Here is an 18,570-nt window from a genome sequence, read left to right as displayed (position 1 = left end):
ATCTGCCTTGACACAGCTATATCTCGTCTCTAACTTTAATTGCTCTAAATGTAGCTGTCGATGATGAACACACGCAAAGTTATATCAATTGCTGGGTCTTGTTCTTTCAGATCGCAATTCTCGTTTAATCTTTTGTAAATCATAGAGTACCTGAATGCCAAACAAATGGACATTAAATGATAACGCTTTATACATCCTTAAATTTAGAGTAAATAATAATATTAATTCAAAGAAAATTCATAGGAATTATTGGAATAGTATATGCAAAAAATTAAGTCGCTTAAGTACAAACCTCTAACATAACCGAAGCACTCCATGCCTGAGTGCGGCAACTGTCTTTACAATAACTTCCGTCTTTGTTGGTAAGCTCGGGAAGGCCTCTCCAATGATTGGTGGACGCTTCGATAAAGTGCCGTGAAATAATAGTTTCAGTTGATTCGACCGTGTGATGTAATGCATCTTTATCATCAATCAATGACGCAAAATGTAAACGTGCTCGCAGGAAATATCCCATCGGCCAAACCCATTCCTGAACAGAGATTAAGATATTTAAGGACGTATAATGATTAAAATGTTAAATTAAAATATTAACATTTTTCGCAAGATAATATAAAAGCGTGAAAATGATAAAAATACTTACAGGTCCCTGATGATAATTCCATCCTTGCGCTACTTTGCTATCGGTGCTATCGTTAGAGTTATCGTAATACCCGTTATACGCCCAATCCGCGGGATCTAACGTTTTCATTCCTAGCGGACCTAACAACAGCTCTTCAGCTTTCTTCAATGCTATCCAGGCATGATAAGGATTGAACAGTTCCGGTGCCTATTTGTACATTATCATAAATCGTTATAAAATATTTTTTTTGTACAGTAGATTTCGTAAAATATTTAAAATTAAAATTTTTTTAATAATAATAATACTCACAACAACCATTGCGATTGAAAAATTCGGTCGCAGCTGAAAATCCGCCCACTCTTGCGTCGCTCCATGACTATCCTTAATTATACCTCGCCGGTGGATTAAATTGGGCTTAAATTCACCTGGAGTTGCAGTCTCATTCACGTAAAAATATTTCTCGAAGTTTGCTTGAATTCTGTCAGCCCATTGCTTGTAACTCCAAGTTATTGTTTGGCCTGTAATTTATGTAATTATTACGTTCACATAATAATAAAAAAATTGTATGTAGCATATTTAAACGATGTTTGTAATGTTCTTACCATCACGGTTTTTACGTTGAACACTGCCGTACGGGAAAAGATTTTGCTTGTATAATTCAGCCAGAAAAGTGAGAATGCATTTGCTCAGTCCAACTAGCTCAACGGCAGAACCATCCCTGGGGGTAGCAGGTTTGCCTTTGTTACCAGCTTTCTCAGATGATCCCATTTTGTCCATCCAGGTGCCACAATTGGCATCGTTGCCGCCAAATACAAAACCGGTTTCAGGATGAACACCAATTTGATTATTGAATCCACGATCGGTCATGTGCTCGTCAATCTTTCTTCCAGCGTTTCTCTCTCTAAAGCAGAGACCTTGAAAATGTACCGTCAGAGCTTCTTGAATTACTTCATGCAACGGTTGATCCTAAAATAATTTTTTATTGTCAAATAATATGTAACTTAAATTACTATTAAAATTGCAAAATAACTGATTTTTGCGGCATACATGTTGTCCTGCTGGTAAAGCTGGCGAATCGTCAGTCGGGAACAATCTTGAGACTTTATCGGAAAGAATGGTTAACCCATTCGGAACTTCCTCAATGTAACATTTTATGGTATAGAGCCACCACCATATAGCATCGCGACAATTGTATCTGTTACGGAATAAAATACTATCTTAAAAAATTGGTGTTAAAAATTAAATTACTTTTATTGCCGCTTGGCGTAACGCGCGCATGGTTTCTTATAATCGATAATAAAACTTGAATTAAAGTTTTAAAAAATATTTTAAACATACCTCGCATTGTTTCCTTTGTCGAGTAAATTAGGTATCAGACCGTGTCGTAAAGTACCAGCAAATCCGAGAATTATGAATCTTGCTTCAACATGTCTGCCTGTCAGAAGCAATAGTCCTCTCAGAGCGATGAAAGTGTCTCTACCCCAATTTCTCATGTAACCCGTTACAAAATGAGGTAAACCCGCCGATAACGTTAAACACATTTGCTCAGCCACGCCATCGTGGATTTTAATCGTTGGTTTAGGTGAACTGAGATCTGGCGACAAATCCGGTAATTGTGACGATCTTATTATGCCGCCCATTTGAATTGAAACTAAACTTAGTAGTTTAACAAGTGTAATTCCATTCTTGACAAAGCTGAAATAAAAATAATATAAAATACAAAAGCAAATAAAAAATTAATTATTATACGTAATCTCATTGTGTTAAATATACTCCGAAAATTTATAAGCACATTATTTTAAAGAGTTGATTCAATATTTATTTTAATGCTTACTTCGACATTAAACTGTAACAATGATCTAAAACGATCATATAAACGTTGACAATTATAACATCAAAATAGCTTGGAACAAGATATCTTGGAATTAATTTAAATGGTTCCACCGCTTGCTCCAACCACATTCCAAGTGGTTTAGTGCCCTCATCCTCTTTCAGTCGCTGCCATATGTAATCTGATAGTTGTTTAATCACATATCGTTAATATCATTATCTAAAATTACGTATAAAAAAAAGATTTTTAATATATTACCTATTAACCAGTTACCCTGTCTAAGATTGGCACACAGAGGATGCCCCAAATCATTATTTGGACGAATATCAGCCAGCAATGATACGACACCTAATTTTAAAATAAAACAATTATTAAACGGCAACAAAGTGTATCGACAACAAGAATAAAACTCGTGCCAATATACCATGTACGAGTTGTGTAATAAAAAAATTATTAAACGTCTCAATATAACTTTATGTTTATGTTCAATAAAACGTTGCAATGCATCACCTTGCAATCCGGCATACACGAAAGGACCATATCCCGGTACATTATATACTCCGAATTTGCCCCGAGTCTCTTCTCGTTCTTCTTGATCGCATCTGTATAACGTCTTATTCAAATCCGAGAAATCCATACAAGAAATTACATCATGCAAATCTGAATTCTTATTTGAAGTGATCTGTAAAATAGTATCTTGCAGTTTCTTTAAAGCAGGTACTATATTCGCGTGGAGAGCCACTCTAAAATTAAAGTCGTACACAAGTTAATACAGATATTGTAACTTCAAGGAAACAAATTTGTAGTTTTTTTTACCGTATGGCTATGACAGAACCAGGTTGAAAGTTTACGAAGTTAAGTTGCGTAATTTTAGGATCGCCAGAATCGACTTTCTCGATCATCGTAGAGTCGCAGCATTGTATGTGCTGTTTAAGATTCAACGTGTACTCGGACATTCCATTTATAACGTTCTCGTCCATTACATATTTTTGAGGTAAAAGGAAAAGTGGCCTGCCATTTCTACAAAATAATTCGTATCAATTAGTAAATTTTACAATACGTAAATTTTAAAGAAAGTATAATTTTTTACTTACTTAGCGTCAACATGTGAAAGCGATGCTTCTAAAATAATTTCCTCTATTATACCCTCCACTCTCAATGGTTTTATGTGTCTTCTCAAGTCGTGAGCGTTAGAATCCGGATGTTTGAATGCTGTAAACGCAACTAGAACTACACTTTCGTGACTAGTCGGGGAGTGTCTCGTTACTGCCACTATATCGCTATCTATTTGATCGACAAACACCTATAAAGAAAAAAAAAATGTTTTAATATATATATATATATATATATATATATATATATATATATATATATATATATATATATATACACACACACACATTTTTTAACACTTTTAATGAACTAAATAGTGATTAAAAACATACTTGCGAAAATTCTTGTTGACCAAGTGCGTAATGTAGATCATTTAATGCCTTTTTAGCTGCGATTATACCAGTTTTCGAGTTAACAAACTGTACATTATCCGTTAAATCGTTGTCTATCCAGGAAGTATATTGCCTTTTTTCATCCACTACGTGTATCTAAGAAAAAAGAAACTTGTATATAAGCAGAATTTCACGAAAAGAAAGCTGTACAAAAGTTTGGGTTTGCGCTATATAATATAAGCTTACGTGATGAGGCACCAATTCGTCGTATCCGCGATTGCTGCCGCTGGCACAACATGCCATCGATACAAGCGCAGCGCTTGGAAGTAGATCAAACGTGCTTCGCTTTTCCACCGGACTGGGATTATCGTGGGTCACATCCAGAAATAATGCGTGAGCTATGCATGGTACCAACGGTCGTTTTCGTGACTGCAGGAATGCGCCAACTGGCTCTCCTCCGTACCGATACACTAATCTGCCTTGTTCGTGACTATCCCATGCGGACATAGCTTCTGCAATATAATTTTGATATATATTCTTCACTTGATATGTCCTTAATAATTGTATTTCAACGTTATTAATTCAATAACAAAATAATTAACAAAATTATTAATATTAAGGGAACAAGAATTTAAGAAAAAAAATTAACAACCTCTTATTAAAGATGTAATGCCAAGACGATTTACAAAAATGTTGTCTTTTTGATCGGAGTTGGTAAACAATTCTGCAACGACGTACAGATTTGGGCGAATTCGTCGTGCAACATCAAGCATGTACTGTAAAAAAAAAAAATTATGCTATTTAATCTGAAAAAATAATTAAGAATTGTAGCATACCTCTGCGACAGGAATCGGTGTGGAATGGCAATTGTCTAATCGAATACCATCAAATATTTGCGCCGTTTGTTCAACGTAAGTCACTATATGCTGCCACAAGAAAGGACAATCCTCTGGTTTCTGTCCATATCTATAACAATAAAATCACATATAATATTATAAATTTTACGTTGTACTTTTCGCGTCAGTAATTCACTGAAAATTTAAATAATACTGATCGGTGTTTTTACCTAAGTTTTACACTGTCACCCCAGGCGATAAGTTCTCTTCGAAGATACACATTGGAATCAGACTCTGCAAAATTTTTCAAGGGATCACCATTCATGACCCAACCATTGTGAGCCATGAGATAACATCCGTTATCCGAATACATTATATTTTCTCTTTCCACCAAAGATTTAGGTGCTCCATAATCGGTAAAATATCTGTAATATATAAATTTATAATATATAAATATAAATCTAAAGAATATTTTAATTTATAAATAGTATAATTTTCCAAATTTAATTAATACTACCTAGGAACGAGAGAATGCTTCTCACTAATTTCTTTAATTCTTGGACCACCGGGTTGCACTCGGAAATATCTTATGCCAGCAATACTATTTTCAACAGCAGCGTTCAGATGGTTTCGCACGTCGTTAATAATAACTTCGTTGAGTTCTTGTAATTTATTCTTTAAATTCTCTGCACATCGTTTCAGACGTGTTTCTTCATCAAAACAGTCAGCTCTGCATAAAATAAAAGAAACGTGCTTAAAAATTAATAAAGAAAAAAAGTTATAAACATATTAGCTGTATACATTATCGTTATAATATATATGCATTTTTTTTTTACCTATATGTATTATATTTTTTCAAAGCAAGCTGCATATTTATGGTTGATTTCAATCTACGGAACGCGGGATCTTGAATTATCACAATGTCTTCTGTCGTCGTGTTATTCATGTCTTGCGGCATTTCGTTGCGAGCCAAACTTAAGAATTCTGTAACAATTTCATTGACATCGACAACATACATCTCGTGAATTTTCACTAATGGCAAGAAATGTGTATGAAGAGCATGACGAATCGCCTGAAAGCAAAACAGATACGTTAAAACGAAAAAGAAAGAATTAAATTTCAATTATTAGGAAGTGATTTGTAATTACGTACGTTTAGATGATCCTCAGAGTCAACTACAGTGGGAATACCTTTAAATTCCCATTCCCCAGAGGCTACTTGAGTTGTTAATTCAAACAATGCTGCATCTAAAATATACGCCGAACGTAAGTGAGGACTGTTGACGCAATTGTACGTGCATTCCGGGTGAGAGACCAGGAATGGGCTCTCGTTTGCCGTGTGATTCAAAACAATATCACAAATGCTCAACATCTACAAACACAAGAATATGTTAAGAGATCTGCAAAATCACCTAATTTAAATTAAATTTTAAGAATAATTTACCTTCCACTCAGTTCGCATTTTGTCCGTAAGTGTTTCGATATCATGATAAGTAACTATCTTATTACCGTCATTGAAAGAGGGATTGAGTTTGACTTGATTTTTCAAGCTGTACGACGATTTAGAGTTTCCCAATTCCTTAAAAATGTATCTTTCATTAAAAGCAGTATATTCTTACGGTGTGTGCACATAAGTCGACCGCGCGAGTATTACCTGTATTGGTGTAAAATGAATTACGTTATATCCAGAATTTCGTGCTACTAGCAATTTATTTTCCCATGTAGAAAAAGGTCCTAAGCTCTTTGCTAGAACTGTTTGAGCCTGAATACAATCTAGAGGTAGTTTCTCTCCGTGCTCACCCACTGTTAAATCGGGATCCACGAGCAAGTATCCGGACGCAACGGGTTTTATGTGCCCCTCGACCCTGCATAAAAAATGTGTGTTACTCAAAAATAAAATCTTTCCTTATTTGTTATATTTTTATCACTCACTGGTCAGTAACATAGTAATGAAATGACCCGGGCAATGTTAAATGTATAATTGCTGACTCGTCAACCCATTGCAACTGATAGTATGTATGTCGCTCAAATTGTTTGTCGTTCGATAACGGATGATTTATAAATACATCAAGCGCTTTCCCGAGAAGAGAGGCTCCGAGTCGAAACTCAACTATCCAACCTGATTAAAAAATGCAAAACTATTGTAGTAAAGATATACAAAATAGAAAAGTATAATTAAAAAGAAGAAGAAAAAAAACTAGGTAATTCTAAGAGCAATACTATCTCTTTTATCAACCTTTCTTCAATCTGTAGAGTATCCCATCAAGATGTTCCCCGTTGTTCACAGTTAGAACTCTGATTTGCTCGTCGACGACGGGGCGCGACGATGATGAGCTGTATCGTTGCATGTTTTCAATTCTCTGAAATTAAAAAAATGTAAATTTTACAGACATACAATTAACATCTCTCGCGACGAGGTAAATCTGTAATGAAAGTAAGACGTAAAGTGCGATTTTCACCAAGTTTTCAGGGCCAGAACTATCGGAGAGCTTGTAAAGAGACGACACGTCTGAAGCGTAGAAAAACAAGTGTGTACTTAACGAGCCAAGCATAGGCCTTAATATAAGTTATTGTTATAAAGCAGTTAACAAGCGTGTACGATATTACATTACAATGTTTCTGCTGCGTGAGCACACATAAAAGCTGCAGCTACTCTTACCCTAGGTACTAGAATTACAATATCGCGACAACTGTTTTCTGCCGCAGAACTTGCCCTCCGCATTAATGAATAGAGCAAGGAAGTACGATCTTTCACAGCCAACAATCGTATCGCCAGGACTGTTTACTGGGAAGAGTCGCAATTGCGCACGCTGCGTGCGTGTAAAACTTACAGCATTCATCCAAATATAGAGCCATTTACGAATAAATTGCAGAATGTGCCTAAAAATCCTCAATAGCACTTTTTTCACATTGCAAAAGAAGCGCTTTATCTTTCGAGCCATTGTCAATGTAAGCAGGTTTAATCGCGGGTCCTTTTTTAGTCGAGCTGTATGTACGAGCAGTTAGGAAAGCAATATCACAGCAACTGCCGACATTTTACCATGCAAAAGCAAAATCCTTGATGCGTGTTACCTATAACAGACATATAAAGTAAATGCTGCTAGATGCATAAAAAATGTAGATCATGATATTCCATGTTTCTTTTATATATAAATATATGTTTTAAATGTTAAAAATTGACATTTTAAATTTAAACGTGGATATTAATACTTACATCACATTTTACAATTACTTATTCACGAAAATGACCTCTATTCTCATATATTAAATAGAATACTGTAATTATTTATAAAACATAAAATATTTTCGTTACATTAATACAGAAATATACAAACATTTAGAATAACGAACTAATGACTTTATTGTTAACTTTTACCATATTATTTTTTTGTTATATATGTCAATAACTATTTTAATTTGTACAGATACACTTTGTAGAAGAGGTCAACACAATTATGCAATATGAATGTAGATATATATATATTTTTTTTTTTTTTACCAAAAAAGAGGCGATATAAATCGACTTGCGTAGGAGTCTAAAGTTACAATTAGTACGCTAGATAATTAGTTATGATAAATAATCATCTATAAGGCAAGGAGCAAGTGAGAGGCTCGATCGAGTCGGTTAGTATCCCAGAGCAGGTACAAAATGGTACAATACAAATGTAGCGGTACAATGATTACAATAAACTGGCGAATAATCCTCCATAAATAACAAAGGTGAGCGCAAACGCCTCTAATGTAAGTGCACAGGTACATCGACAAGCAAATAGACATTTCGTCGTTCGCGCGCGGCTGCGATTCAGACAACTTGGTGAACACCCCGCCGACACACGCGACTGCGAACACACACATACGCACACTCCACGCACGTGGTAGAAGTCGAATATCCGAGGAGTTCCTCCGCGATCTCCCGTGGGGTTCCTTGCCTGCGATGGAGCACAAGATAATGTCGCAAGTGCCGTGCGTCCGCAATCAAGAGACGACGATTGTGCGAGAGCAGCCAGGCGCAAGTTGACCTCTATCGTACGAAAGACAAGGCTGAAGGTCAATAAACAAGAGCGATTCCGACAGACGAGAGAGGGGAGGGAATAATCGGTGGATTGTAGCTGCTTTTTATTTACACTCGAAATTCAGATAATTCTCACGACGTTAATTTCTATCTTTGTTCAATACATGCCGAAGACGGAATAACGTCGTAAGTGAAAATTATCTGAAATTTATTGCAAGTGAGAGCAACTTTTGTATCGCCAACCGCGCGAGATCAATTGGATAGGCTGGCGCTCGCGCGGCTACTTCGCGCCGATTGGTACGGCGTTCGCGCGGATAAATTAATTTCTGTACATACGTGAAAGAAGAAAGAGAGCATGCGGCTTCGGTGGTTAATTTCGAAACCAATTTCGTTGCAAATTACTTGAAGAGCAGAGTTTCTTCATGAGACGTTCGTCACTGCGACGATCTGGCTTGAAACTATTCTTGATCACCGCGCGAAGTTATCGATGAGGAAAAGAAAGGGAAAGCTTGCCTTCGGAAAGTTTCCATTGTTTTGAGTTGAATGGAGGTCGGTTTTCTGAACTCGCGGAACTTTTTCTATCCTCCTCGACCGCGCCGTCGAAAAATCGCGTCACGTAATCGCGCATGTCACCCGCTTATCGCCGCCGGCTCCCCGCGGGCATCTAACCTCAATCTAACCAAATCTAACTCAACGTTTCCGAGCAAGAGTTGTGCTCGTGGGAATTCTAATTTCCAATGTCCAATCGTCAAAGACATGCGAGGTTTTAGTTTCGGCGGAGCGCAGTCGAGGAGAATGAATTCTCTCGTCAGTCGTATGAGGTACCGAAATATGACAGTCACTTGACGTGTTGCTGACACGCTTATTTACCATGAATGTCACTTCATTTCCGCAGCGCATGTCTCCCGACGTCGACAGATTCCCGTTGCTGGACCTCGAGCTGATCAACGCGAGGAGAGAGAGCCAGGTGTCGGAAACGACATCGCAAAGTGCCGTTCACTCGTGGCTCCTCCTTTCCTAACCTTAATCCGAAAATTCATAGCGCCCCCACGTAAAACGACGTGGAAGGTTACGAGAGGGTTGCCGATACTGCCGATACACGCGGCGCATCGTGTGCTGCACGGCTCGTCGAAGAGAATAGAACTGGACGAGGAGTTAAGGCTCACGAATTTAACAATCCCGGCGTTGAGCCCTCGACGCTGCGGCGTCGAACAGCGTCTTCACGCGACAGCGACTCCTCGCCGTCCGGACTCGCCGTCTCCTCTTTATAGACTTTTTCAAAATGGCAGCGGCTACGGACGAACTGAGTAAGTACTCCCTAGAAAAAAAGTCAAAGAGATAGAGACCGATCCCCTTTTGTGCATGACGTGGTCGACGACTGAGCCGCAAGCTCACGTCGCTCGTCTCGAGTCAGGAGGAGAACGAAGCTAGGCAGCGGGACGTAAACCCGAACTGTTATGCCCGAGAAACGATCTCGAGGAAGATCTGCAGCCTCCGCAGACTCTCTATCCTTTCCTCGTCACCCTTCCTTCCTCTCCTTCAACGCCCCGGACACGTTCTTACAGTTGTCAAGTTCCAGTCTCCAATTTAAATCGCGCTTGTTACTTCGGATACGATAGCACGTGATGTCAGCGCTTTTTCGCGATGATCTCACGTACGATGACAACCGATTACGTTGTTTAGTTCAATACTGATCGAAAAACATGTTTCCCATTTTATTTTGGAGAAAAAATGTAATAGACATAATTTAAACATTTCCTTCTCTTATAATTAACTTGTGGTAAAAATTAAAAATAATATTTGTTGTGTAATTTATTGTGTAATATCGACATAAACGTTCTCTTGTTGTGTTTTATTTAGTTCTGCTCGAGCGGGTGTTCCTTCGCCTGGGTTCTGCAGAGACAGATGAGCAGTTGCAAGCATCTGTCTGCAAATTTTTACCTCCTGTGCTGCTCAAGCTGTCCAGTGCACAGGAAGGTGTTAGGAAGAAAGTGATGGAGCTGCTAATTCATATAAACAAGAGAATAAAAAGCAGACCTCAAGTACAGCTGCCTGTTGAAGCTTTGCTTTTACAGTATCAAGATCCAGCTGCTAGTTCATTTGTGATTGTAGGTTTACTGCATGAATAGCCTTTGCTTTCCAGAAAATCAAAAAAGGACATATTATAATACATATTTGTATATAATTGTAGAACTTTACAATAATATATATAAAACTGGGATATCCTCGTATGGAGATGAACAAGCAAGCAGAATTAGTTCCAAGTGTATTGAATGCTATTGAAGGAAAGCCATTATCTCATCAGGATAGGTACAGCTGTTACAAATGTTTTTTTTTACAATTTAAATATTAGTTTCTTTTATATTTTTATGGAAAAGTTTATTTTTACGGTTTAAAGGTTTTTGTTTCTTTGTGATATTGTAAACGACCAAATTGTTTTAGCCTTATGTTGATTATAATGCCAGCATTAGGGCATATCAACATACCAACGGATCCAGATAAACGGGCGTCTCTTTTGGGTTTACAAGACAAGCCTTATGTGGCGAAGCAGCTTATAAATTTTATGCTCGATGTATTGTTATTACCATACGGGTAAGTTACGGACTCTATAATCATTATTTTTAAACGCTCACTGAATTGCTCACTGATATAAATATATATATATATTATCAGATCTGTAGGACAAACCGAAAATCAACAGTCGGGTCAAACCATCGATTGGTCTCAATTTACCGTACCACCAGGTTTAAGTGACTATGCGTTTAAAAGAGTAATTGGCGAGACTCCACCTACAGCAGAGCAACTCGAACAGATAAAGCTGGGTATTGTTAAATTCCTCGTCGGTGGATTTTTTCCGGATACAGATATCTTGATACACCTGATTGTAGCGGCGGCGGATACCCGATTTAGCGTTGCTAATGTGGCGGATTTAGAGTTGAAAAAAATAATTGGGTGCTTATAACAACTTGGTTCTCAATTTCTTTGAATGAGATAGATTAGTCTCATAATTTTAACTGTATTTATCTGTTTAGCACATTGGATTGGTCTTCGATGCAATTAGCAGCTCCACTTTACACATTATTCTTGGGCACAGACGCGTTAGCTACGCAAAAAGAGGTGAAACCCGAAATGAAACGGCTACCTGCGAGCACTCGAATTCGTCTAAAACTGTTACAGTATCTTTGTAAAGTGACTAAAGCGGGATTTATTATACCGCCGTGTATTCAAGTATGTATAATTTAATTTTTAAAAAGATATCGTATGTTGCAATTACGGTATTATTTAATAAAGGTATAATTTTTTTTTCTTTAGGTTATTTTTGATTCGCTATATGGAAAAAATACGAATGCAAAATTAAAATCATTAGCGTTGCAATTTACGTCAAATATCGTTCAGCAGTAAGTATTTTATAAATTATTAATCTCACGAATATTTTATAAATTGATTTTTTATGTGCACGATAATACTTAACATATTATGCATCTCAATTATATAACGAATTGTACTCAATTAAAATAATATTTTTAAAGCTGCAGTCTTGTACCGTTAACCCGTGTCGCCGCCGTAATCTTGAACGGCATGATAAAATTAATCTCTGAAGGCGACGATATACATAAACCAATGGCATATACGGTTATTGGACAGCTTGGTCAAAGAATACCATCTCTGATAAACAAGGATTTGAGCTTGTTACATAATCTATTTGACACGCTTGTTTCTGTAAGTGCACGATTGTTTTAAAAATATATAGTAATGATTACTGATAAAATTATATTTACATATTTATTAAACGTTTTGTGAACATTTTAGACGGATGGCGAGCTACGACGCACAGTACGAGACGCATTAATTTCCGTAACATCTGCATTTGTACTGAATAAAGAGGATGAAAGCAATATAGCTTTAATGAACGCTCTATTATCGGTGCATATTGAGTCGCCAGAATCGAACGTTAGGTACATACATGAATTATTGCAGATTACATTCACTCATTACATTAATTTTAATTTATACTCTAATCATGTGTGTTATGTGTATTTGCAAATAGATTTGTGGCAATGCATTATGCCGCAACCGTATTTCCACCTGATGATGCACCATCTCGATATCTCTTGTTATTAGCGTGTGGGGACAATAAACACGAGATAAGCACAGAAGCCATGAAAGCGCTTTACGGCGTTGTGCATAAAAACGAGGACAATCAGCAAATTAGCAATAAAATATCGTTGCCTGAATTTGTTAAGTTAGTAAGTTATGTTTATTCCAAGATGCAATCAAGACTGCCCGCCGCAGGCAGTGGTAGAAACACGGATAAGCACGTACTTCCATATAGCATTGCCACGTTTTCTGAAGTAAGTTCCAGGAGGAAGCCAGTTATTTTTGTAAATGCCGCGGAAGTATGTTTATAATCGCTATTTTTATTATTATTACAGATTATTTCTTATTTTCGCGTTTGCCTCGCTAAAAGTGCTAATATTCCCACGCGAAATGAACCGTTGCAGCACCCCTGCGAGCATACTCCTTTGATTGGACGATACTTAGAAAAATTATACAAAGATCAACCGGAGATATTAAATAATTATCTTGATATGATCTTGCTTTTGAGTCATTCTTCCGCAGGTAAAAAATAATTAAAATAAAAGATAACTAAAATAATTAATTATATAAAAATTATTTTTTTTAATTAAATGTTTTGTTATAGATCACGTTTCCTTGAGCGCGTTATTAGAAGTACTTGGATCCGTTCCGCATTATATAATAAAATCGTACGAGAAAGAGTTGCCATGGCTCTGCTCCTTACTAGCTTCCGCTAAACAAGATGTACGACAATTAGCCGCAAAAGCGTATGCCTCTATTACGGGTTACTTTTCGAAGAGTGAATTTGAGAAACATGTTTCGAGTATTATGAACGTTATGAGTAAAAAAAGTTTGGAAGCACAGCACGGTGCATTAATGGCATTGACTTACATGATGGAAAGAAATTTAATACAACAACGATATGTTAACAAGGAAGATTTGTGCAATTGGACGACTTACAACGATATTGTGAAAACAATATGTATGCATTGATACGAGTATATATACAATCGTATTATGAATATGTTTAATTAAAATACTTTTTATTACGCAGGTACATATCTTCGCGATAATGCAATATTATTAATGGACGCAGCTATTCAAGCCGTTGGCATTTTAGGTAAAACATACTCTTTACCTTTGCCAGCCGAAGGCGATAACGAATTGAATAAGAAAGCAATAGTAGAAACACTCTTTTCCGTCTTATCTAATGCCAAATTGAATACTAAGGTTTGTTTTTTTTTACACAATTATATAATGTATAAAATTATTTTATACGCAAATTAAATCTTACGTTTTTACTTTTGTTAGATGAAAGAAAAAGCTGCGCTTTCTTTAGGATATCTGTGTGTTGGTGAATGTTTTCCGTATACCGCAAATATCGCTGATAAAATTGTAGCAACTGTTAAAGAGGTGCATACATTTTATTAAATTTTACTTCTTACAAATTTTATATGTATTTACGTAATAATAATATATCATATTTAACAGACAAAAGATGTTGAAATCCACTTAGTTCTTGGAGAAGCTCTAGTTTGCTGTGTTCAAGCGAAAGCTTCTCCAGAAGCCAGAGATGCTTGGACGACTTTATCTACTGAACACATTGTTTCGTACAGTAAGGAAAGTGATGAGTTACTAATACACGTGTTGAATGAATTATTTAATATACACCAAGTGCCTCATCCAAATTTACGACAGGTATTTACATAAGTACATAAATTTTAAAGGATTAAAGAAGTTTCTGTCTTATTATCAGCATGATTATTTTTTTAAAGGCAGTATGTGTATGGTTGTTTGCACTTCTAAAACACAACGTTCAACGAGAATGCATTAAGGAAAGATTGTCTACGATCCACCACGTGTTTATAGATTTTCTCTCAGACGATAGTGGTAAGAAATGGATTTATAAACTTTATTATTTTTGAGTTAAGACAGATATATTAAATCTTTTATCTTATAACAGATATAGTACAAGATATTGCTTCGAAAGGCCTTAGTTTGGTGCATATTAATAGCAAACCGGAAGAACGCGATGCTTTAGTGTCCAAAATATTAGATCAGTTTACACAGGGTCGCCGAACAGTGCAGCAAGTTACCCCTGATACGAAGTTATTTGAAGAAGGTCAATTGGGAAAAAGCCCATCTGGGTAAGAATCAAATGCAGAGTATTTTATTTTAACTTTTAATTAAAGGTATTACGCTATATTAATAACGAAAAAATATTCGACATTCAAATAACTTGTAACTTTTCAGTGGTAACCTATCAACATATCGAGAGATTTGTTCTCTCGCAACGGAATTACAGAAGCCGGAGCTTGTGTATGATTTTATGCGTTTGGCAAATCATAATGCAATATGGACGTCCAAAAAAGGAGCTGCGTTTGGTTTTGCGGCAATCGCTAATATCGGGAAGGACGAGCTGAACAAATATTTACCTAATATTATACCGCGATTATATAGATATCAATTCGATCCAACACCGAGAATTCAACAGAGCATGACCAGCATCTGGCGAGCTATGGTTCCCTCCACGACGAAAGCTGTTAGTAATATTATTTGATATCTGTAACGGCGTTTAATGTGCATATAATGTAAGCAACATTTGTTTTTTTTTTATATACCATAGATCGAACAGTATCATAAAGAAATATTGACTGATGTAACTGATAATCTAACGAATAACGAATGGAGAGTGCGTATCAGTTGTTGTAATGCTCTCGCAGATCTTTTAAGGACATCAAATGTTCAGTTCGACTTCGCCGAATGCGGTCCAGAACTCTGGAAGAAACTGTTTCGCGTAATGGACGATATTCACGAAGGCACGCGGTTAGCTGCGACAAATACTACTAAAATACTTAGTAAGGTGAGGCGTACAGATACAGGATATCAGTTTTTGTAACTTACGATTGTTCATAGCTCGGAGATATAGTATCATTATGTTATACTTTTATATTTATATTATAGGTTTGTATACGTTATTGCGATTCGTCTCACGGTAATGCGGGAAAGGAAGTTATTCAAGCGATTTTGCCAGTGCTACTTGATACTGGTATCACTCACGTCGTGGACACGGTAAGAGCTATATCTTTGCAAACAGTGTCGCAACTCGTATCCACAGCCGGCGTTCTATTAAAACCGTCGCTCGTCAATCTGATACCGTCATTACTGGAAACGATCGGTGAATCAGAGAATCCTAAGCTTTCGTATTTGAGTAATGTGTTAGAAGCGACTACAGAAACTCAGGAAGTTATCGATAATTTTAGAGCGAACGTTGCCAAAGGACATTATGCGTCAGATACGATAACAAAGGTATTTTTATTTTTACGAAGATTTATAAGCGAGATCAATTGAATATGCTTTAATACTTTATTTCTAATGTTTTTCTTTAGTGCATTCAATATGTCGATGCCGATGTATTAAAGGATTTAATGCCAAAAGTAATAGATTTAATCAAATACAGTATAGGATTTGGAACAAAGATCGCCTGTTCGCATTTTGTAATTCTTCTCAGCACGCATTTAAAAACGGAGTTACAGCCTTACAGTGGTTAGTAATTATTTTAATTAAAAAAACAAAATAATAAATATTTTTATTTTACGAAAAAGATTTTTAAGTTAGTTTTTTTTTATATAAATTAACTACGCTGTTTTTTTTTTATCAGCTAAAGTGTTATCTGCTTTGCTCAATGGTTTATTGGATCGTAATGCTGCTGTAAGAAAAAATAACGCAGTTAGCATTGGACACATAGTTGGCTCGGCTAAAGATTCTAGTCTGGATAAGTTATTCAATACTCTGAACACGTGGTACTTGGAACGTGAAGGTACATCAAATATCTAATAGTAACGTAATTTATTTATGGTATAGCATTTTGTAATTTGTTTCACGTAAAAATATAAATTGCAGATGACGCAATAAGATTAGCGATTGGTCAAACTTTGCAGTCTATAAATAATTATAATCAAGAGAAATTAAAGAATTATAAAAAAATAGTTATTCCCCTTGCCTTCTTTGCGATGCATGCCGAAAAGATACCAGGTATGTATTTTATGCATTTTAGTATTCACAATTTATCGCTTACAAGAATGCCGTGTTTTTTTTTTTAAATCGTTACTTTCTAGGAAACGAAAGCACTGTTGAATTGTGGACTGATTTTTGGAATGAAATCACGCCCGGGACTGAAGCAGGAATTGTGCAAAATTTGCGAGCAATAACTGATATATTACATAAGGCTTTAGAATCGGCATCGTGGACTACGAAAGTGCAAGCGGCAAACGCAGTTCATACCGTTGCCTTAAAATTGGGTCCCAATATTGATACAGAAGCCAGGAATACTTTATTGAAGATACTGACTGATGGTTTGCGCGGTAGAACGTGGAATGGAAAGGAACGTTTACTGAATGCTCTTGCTATGTTAGCATGTAATAGCAAGTACGTCAGATGTTAATTTGTAATTTTATAATGTAAGCAACGTAATTAATACCTATTAAAATTAACGATTCGGATATCATTCCAGAGAAGCCTTAAATGCAGATACTGCGTTGTTAGATACAATTGTAGTAACTCTACATAGAGAAAGTAAGAAAGAGAACGCGGAGTATCGACGACACGCGTTACAAGCATTTGCTACGGTCTTACATGAACTCGATATTGACAGATTTACAGAAATATACGAAATTGTACAGGAAATATTGATTAAAGTAAAGTACATTGCAATATTTTTATAAATATTAGAATAGTTGCAAATATGAATATAATATTTAATATATATTTTACATGCAGGTATCAGATAAAAATAATGATGATGAGGAAGACACTGTGGAGGAAAATAGGAAGAAAAAAGAAAATAATATAAAGTTGCAGGAAACGGTTTATGAGGTGCTTGGGAAAGCATGGCCTTCCACCAAAGAAACTCAAGGTTACAAAATTATTTAAATCCTACTCAGTAAAAGAATATATACATTTTAAGAATCTTCATAAATTGATTTGATTGCAGATAAATATTGCATAGAATTTGTAACTCACTGTCAAAAGGTATTGCCAAACAGTACGAGATCTGTTCAAGTCTCAATTTTAACAGCATTAAATCTTTTTGTGGATAGACTTGTCTTATTAAAAATAAGTAAAGCAGAAATGCCACCAAAAGACAAAAGTTTATTAGATCAAATAAACGATAGTCTCAACAAAATATTATCATATTGTATAAGTAAGTATATATATTTATATGCATATTATAAAATATGCTATGTGAACATATTACTTCTATTTAACATTTTAATTTTGACGTACAATTTTGTATTATTATTAATTATATTACGTTTCTTTGCAGATATTTCAAAGTTCACTAAAATTAGAAAAGAAGCATTAAATATAGTTCTTTCATTAGCAAGAAAAATGCGTGAAACAAATAACGATGAACAACTTGACAAAATAACACGTCTTTTAAAAGAACTCTTACCCGATTTAGCAAAGGACAACCAGCCCGAAATACGGACCAGAGTAATTGATATTAAAGAAATGCTTAAAATTTAACTAATCATACATATATTAATTGTGCACATGGTATCCCGGATCAAGTTTATTCTTCGCACACATCGAAGTGTGTTGCAAAATGCGTATTGTTGTTGATGCTGGCGATTTCGGAACGGCAACAACAAAAGATTGATAGCTATGGTTACGTGTTTATTTAATATGTTAAATGTAGATGTGCCTAATATAGTATTATACTCCTTAATAAAATGTAATTTAAAACTA

The 18,570-nt window shown here is 35.9% G+C and overlaps 2 protein-coding genes across 12 annotated transcripts; one reads left to right on the top strand and one right to left on the bottom strand.

The window, feature by feature from the left end:
• Positions 1-11: 11 nt before the first annotated feature.
• On the bottom strand, positions 12-9,768 carry LOC139103286 (glycogen debranching enzyme). 11 transcript variants are annotated; one of them, XM_070657789.1, is made up of 27 exons: positions 9,613-9,755; positions 8,592-8,751; positions 7,562-7,802; positions 6,967-7,090; positions 6,663-6,849; positions 6,385-6,595; positions 6,175-6,309; positions 5,884-6,102; positions 5,568-5,803; positions 5,249-5,461; positions 4,962-5,156; positions 4,732-4,861; positions 4,548-4,671; positions 4,142-4,407; positions 3,896-4,051; positions 3,545-3,753; positions 3,267-3,470; positions 2,961-3,193; positions 2,709-2,798; positions 2,454-2,631; positions 1,958-2,314; positions 1,667-1,814; positions 1,222-1,585; positions 929-1,137; positions 641-826; positions 293-529; positions 12-150 (listed from the first exon to the last, which is right to left on the bottom strand). In XM_070657789.1, the coding sequence occupies exons 3-27, from the start codon at positions 7,670-7,672 to the stop codon at positions 85-87; spliced, it is 4,788 nt and encodes a 1,595-aa protein (XP_070513890.1). In that variant the 5' UTR covers positions 7,673-7,802; positions 8,592-8,751; positions 9,613-9,755; the 3' UTR covers positions 12-84. The 11 variants fall into 11 exon arrangements, with proteins under 11 accessions (XP_070513890.1, XP_070513891.1, XP_070513887.1 ...); XM_070657790.1 differs by having other exon boundaries at positions 8,603-8,751; XM_070657786.1 differs by lacking the exon at positions 7,562-7,802 and having other exon boundaries at positions 8,415-8,751.
• Positions 9,769-9,881: 113 nt separating this feature from the next.
• On the top strand, positions 9,882-18,570 carry LOC139103285 (proteasome adapter and scaffold protein ECM29). Its single transcript, XM_070657785.1, has 28 exons — positions 9,882-10,049; positions 10,603-10,850; positions 10,934-11,052; positions 11,185-11,334; positions 11,416-11,694; positions 11,775-11,970; positions 12,055-12,140; positions 12,273-12,462; positions 12,553-12,698; positions 12,791-13,094; positions 13,176-13,362; positions 13,445-13,801; positions 13,874-14,049; positions 14,131-14,232; positions 14,311-14,517; positions 14,595-14,709; positions 14,783-14,966; positions 15,073-15,361; positions 15,446-15,682; positions 15,784-16,128; positions 16,209-16,365; positions 16,481-16,639; positions 16,723-16,854; positions 16,938-17,247; positions 17,333-17,516; positions 17,599-17,734; positions 17,813-18,022; positions 18,146-18,570. The coding sequence occupies exons 1-28, from the start codon at positions 10,025-10,027 to the stop codon at positions 18,346-18,348; spliced, it is 5,433 nt and encodes a 1,810-aa protein (XP_070513886.1). The 5' UTR covers positions 9,882-10,024; the 3' UTR covers positions 18,349-18,570.

The sequence above is a fragment of the Cardiocondyla obscurior genome, linkage group LG06 (genome assembly GCF_019399895.1).
Source record: "Cardiocondyla obscurior isolate alpha-2009 linkage group LG06, Cobs3.1, whole genome shotgun sequence".
Lineage (NCBI taxonomy): Eukaryota > Metazoa > Arthropoda > Insecta > Hymenoptera > Formicidae > Cardiocondyla > Cardiocondyla obscurior.
This window is presented reverse-complemented; position numbering and strand designations above follow the sequence as displayed.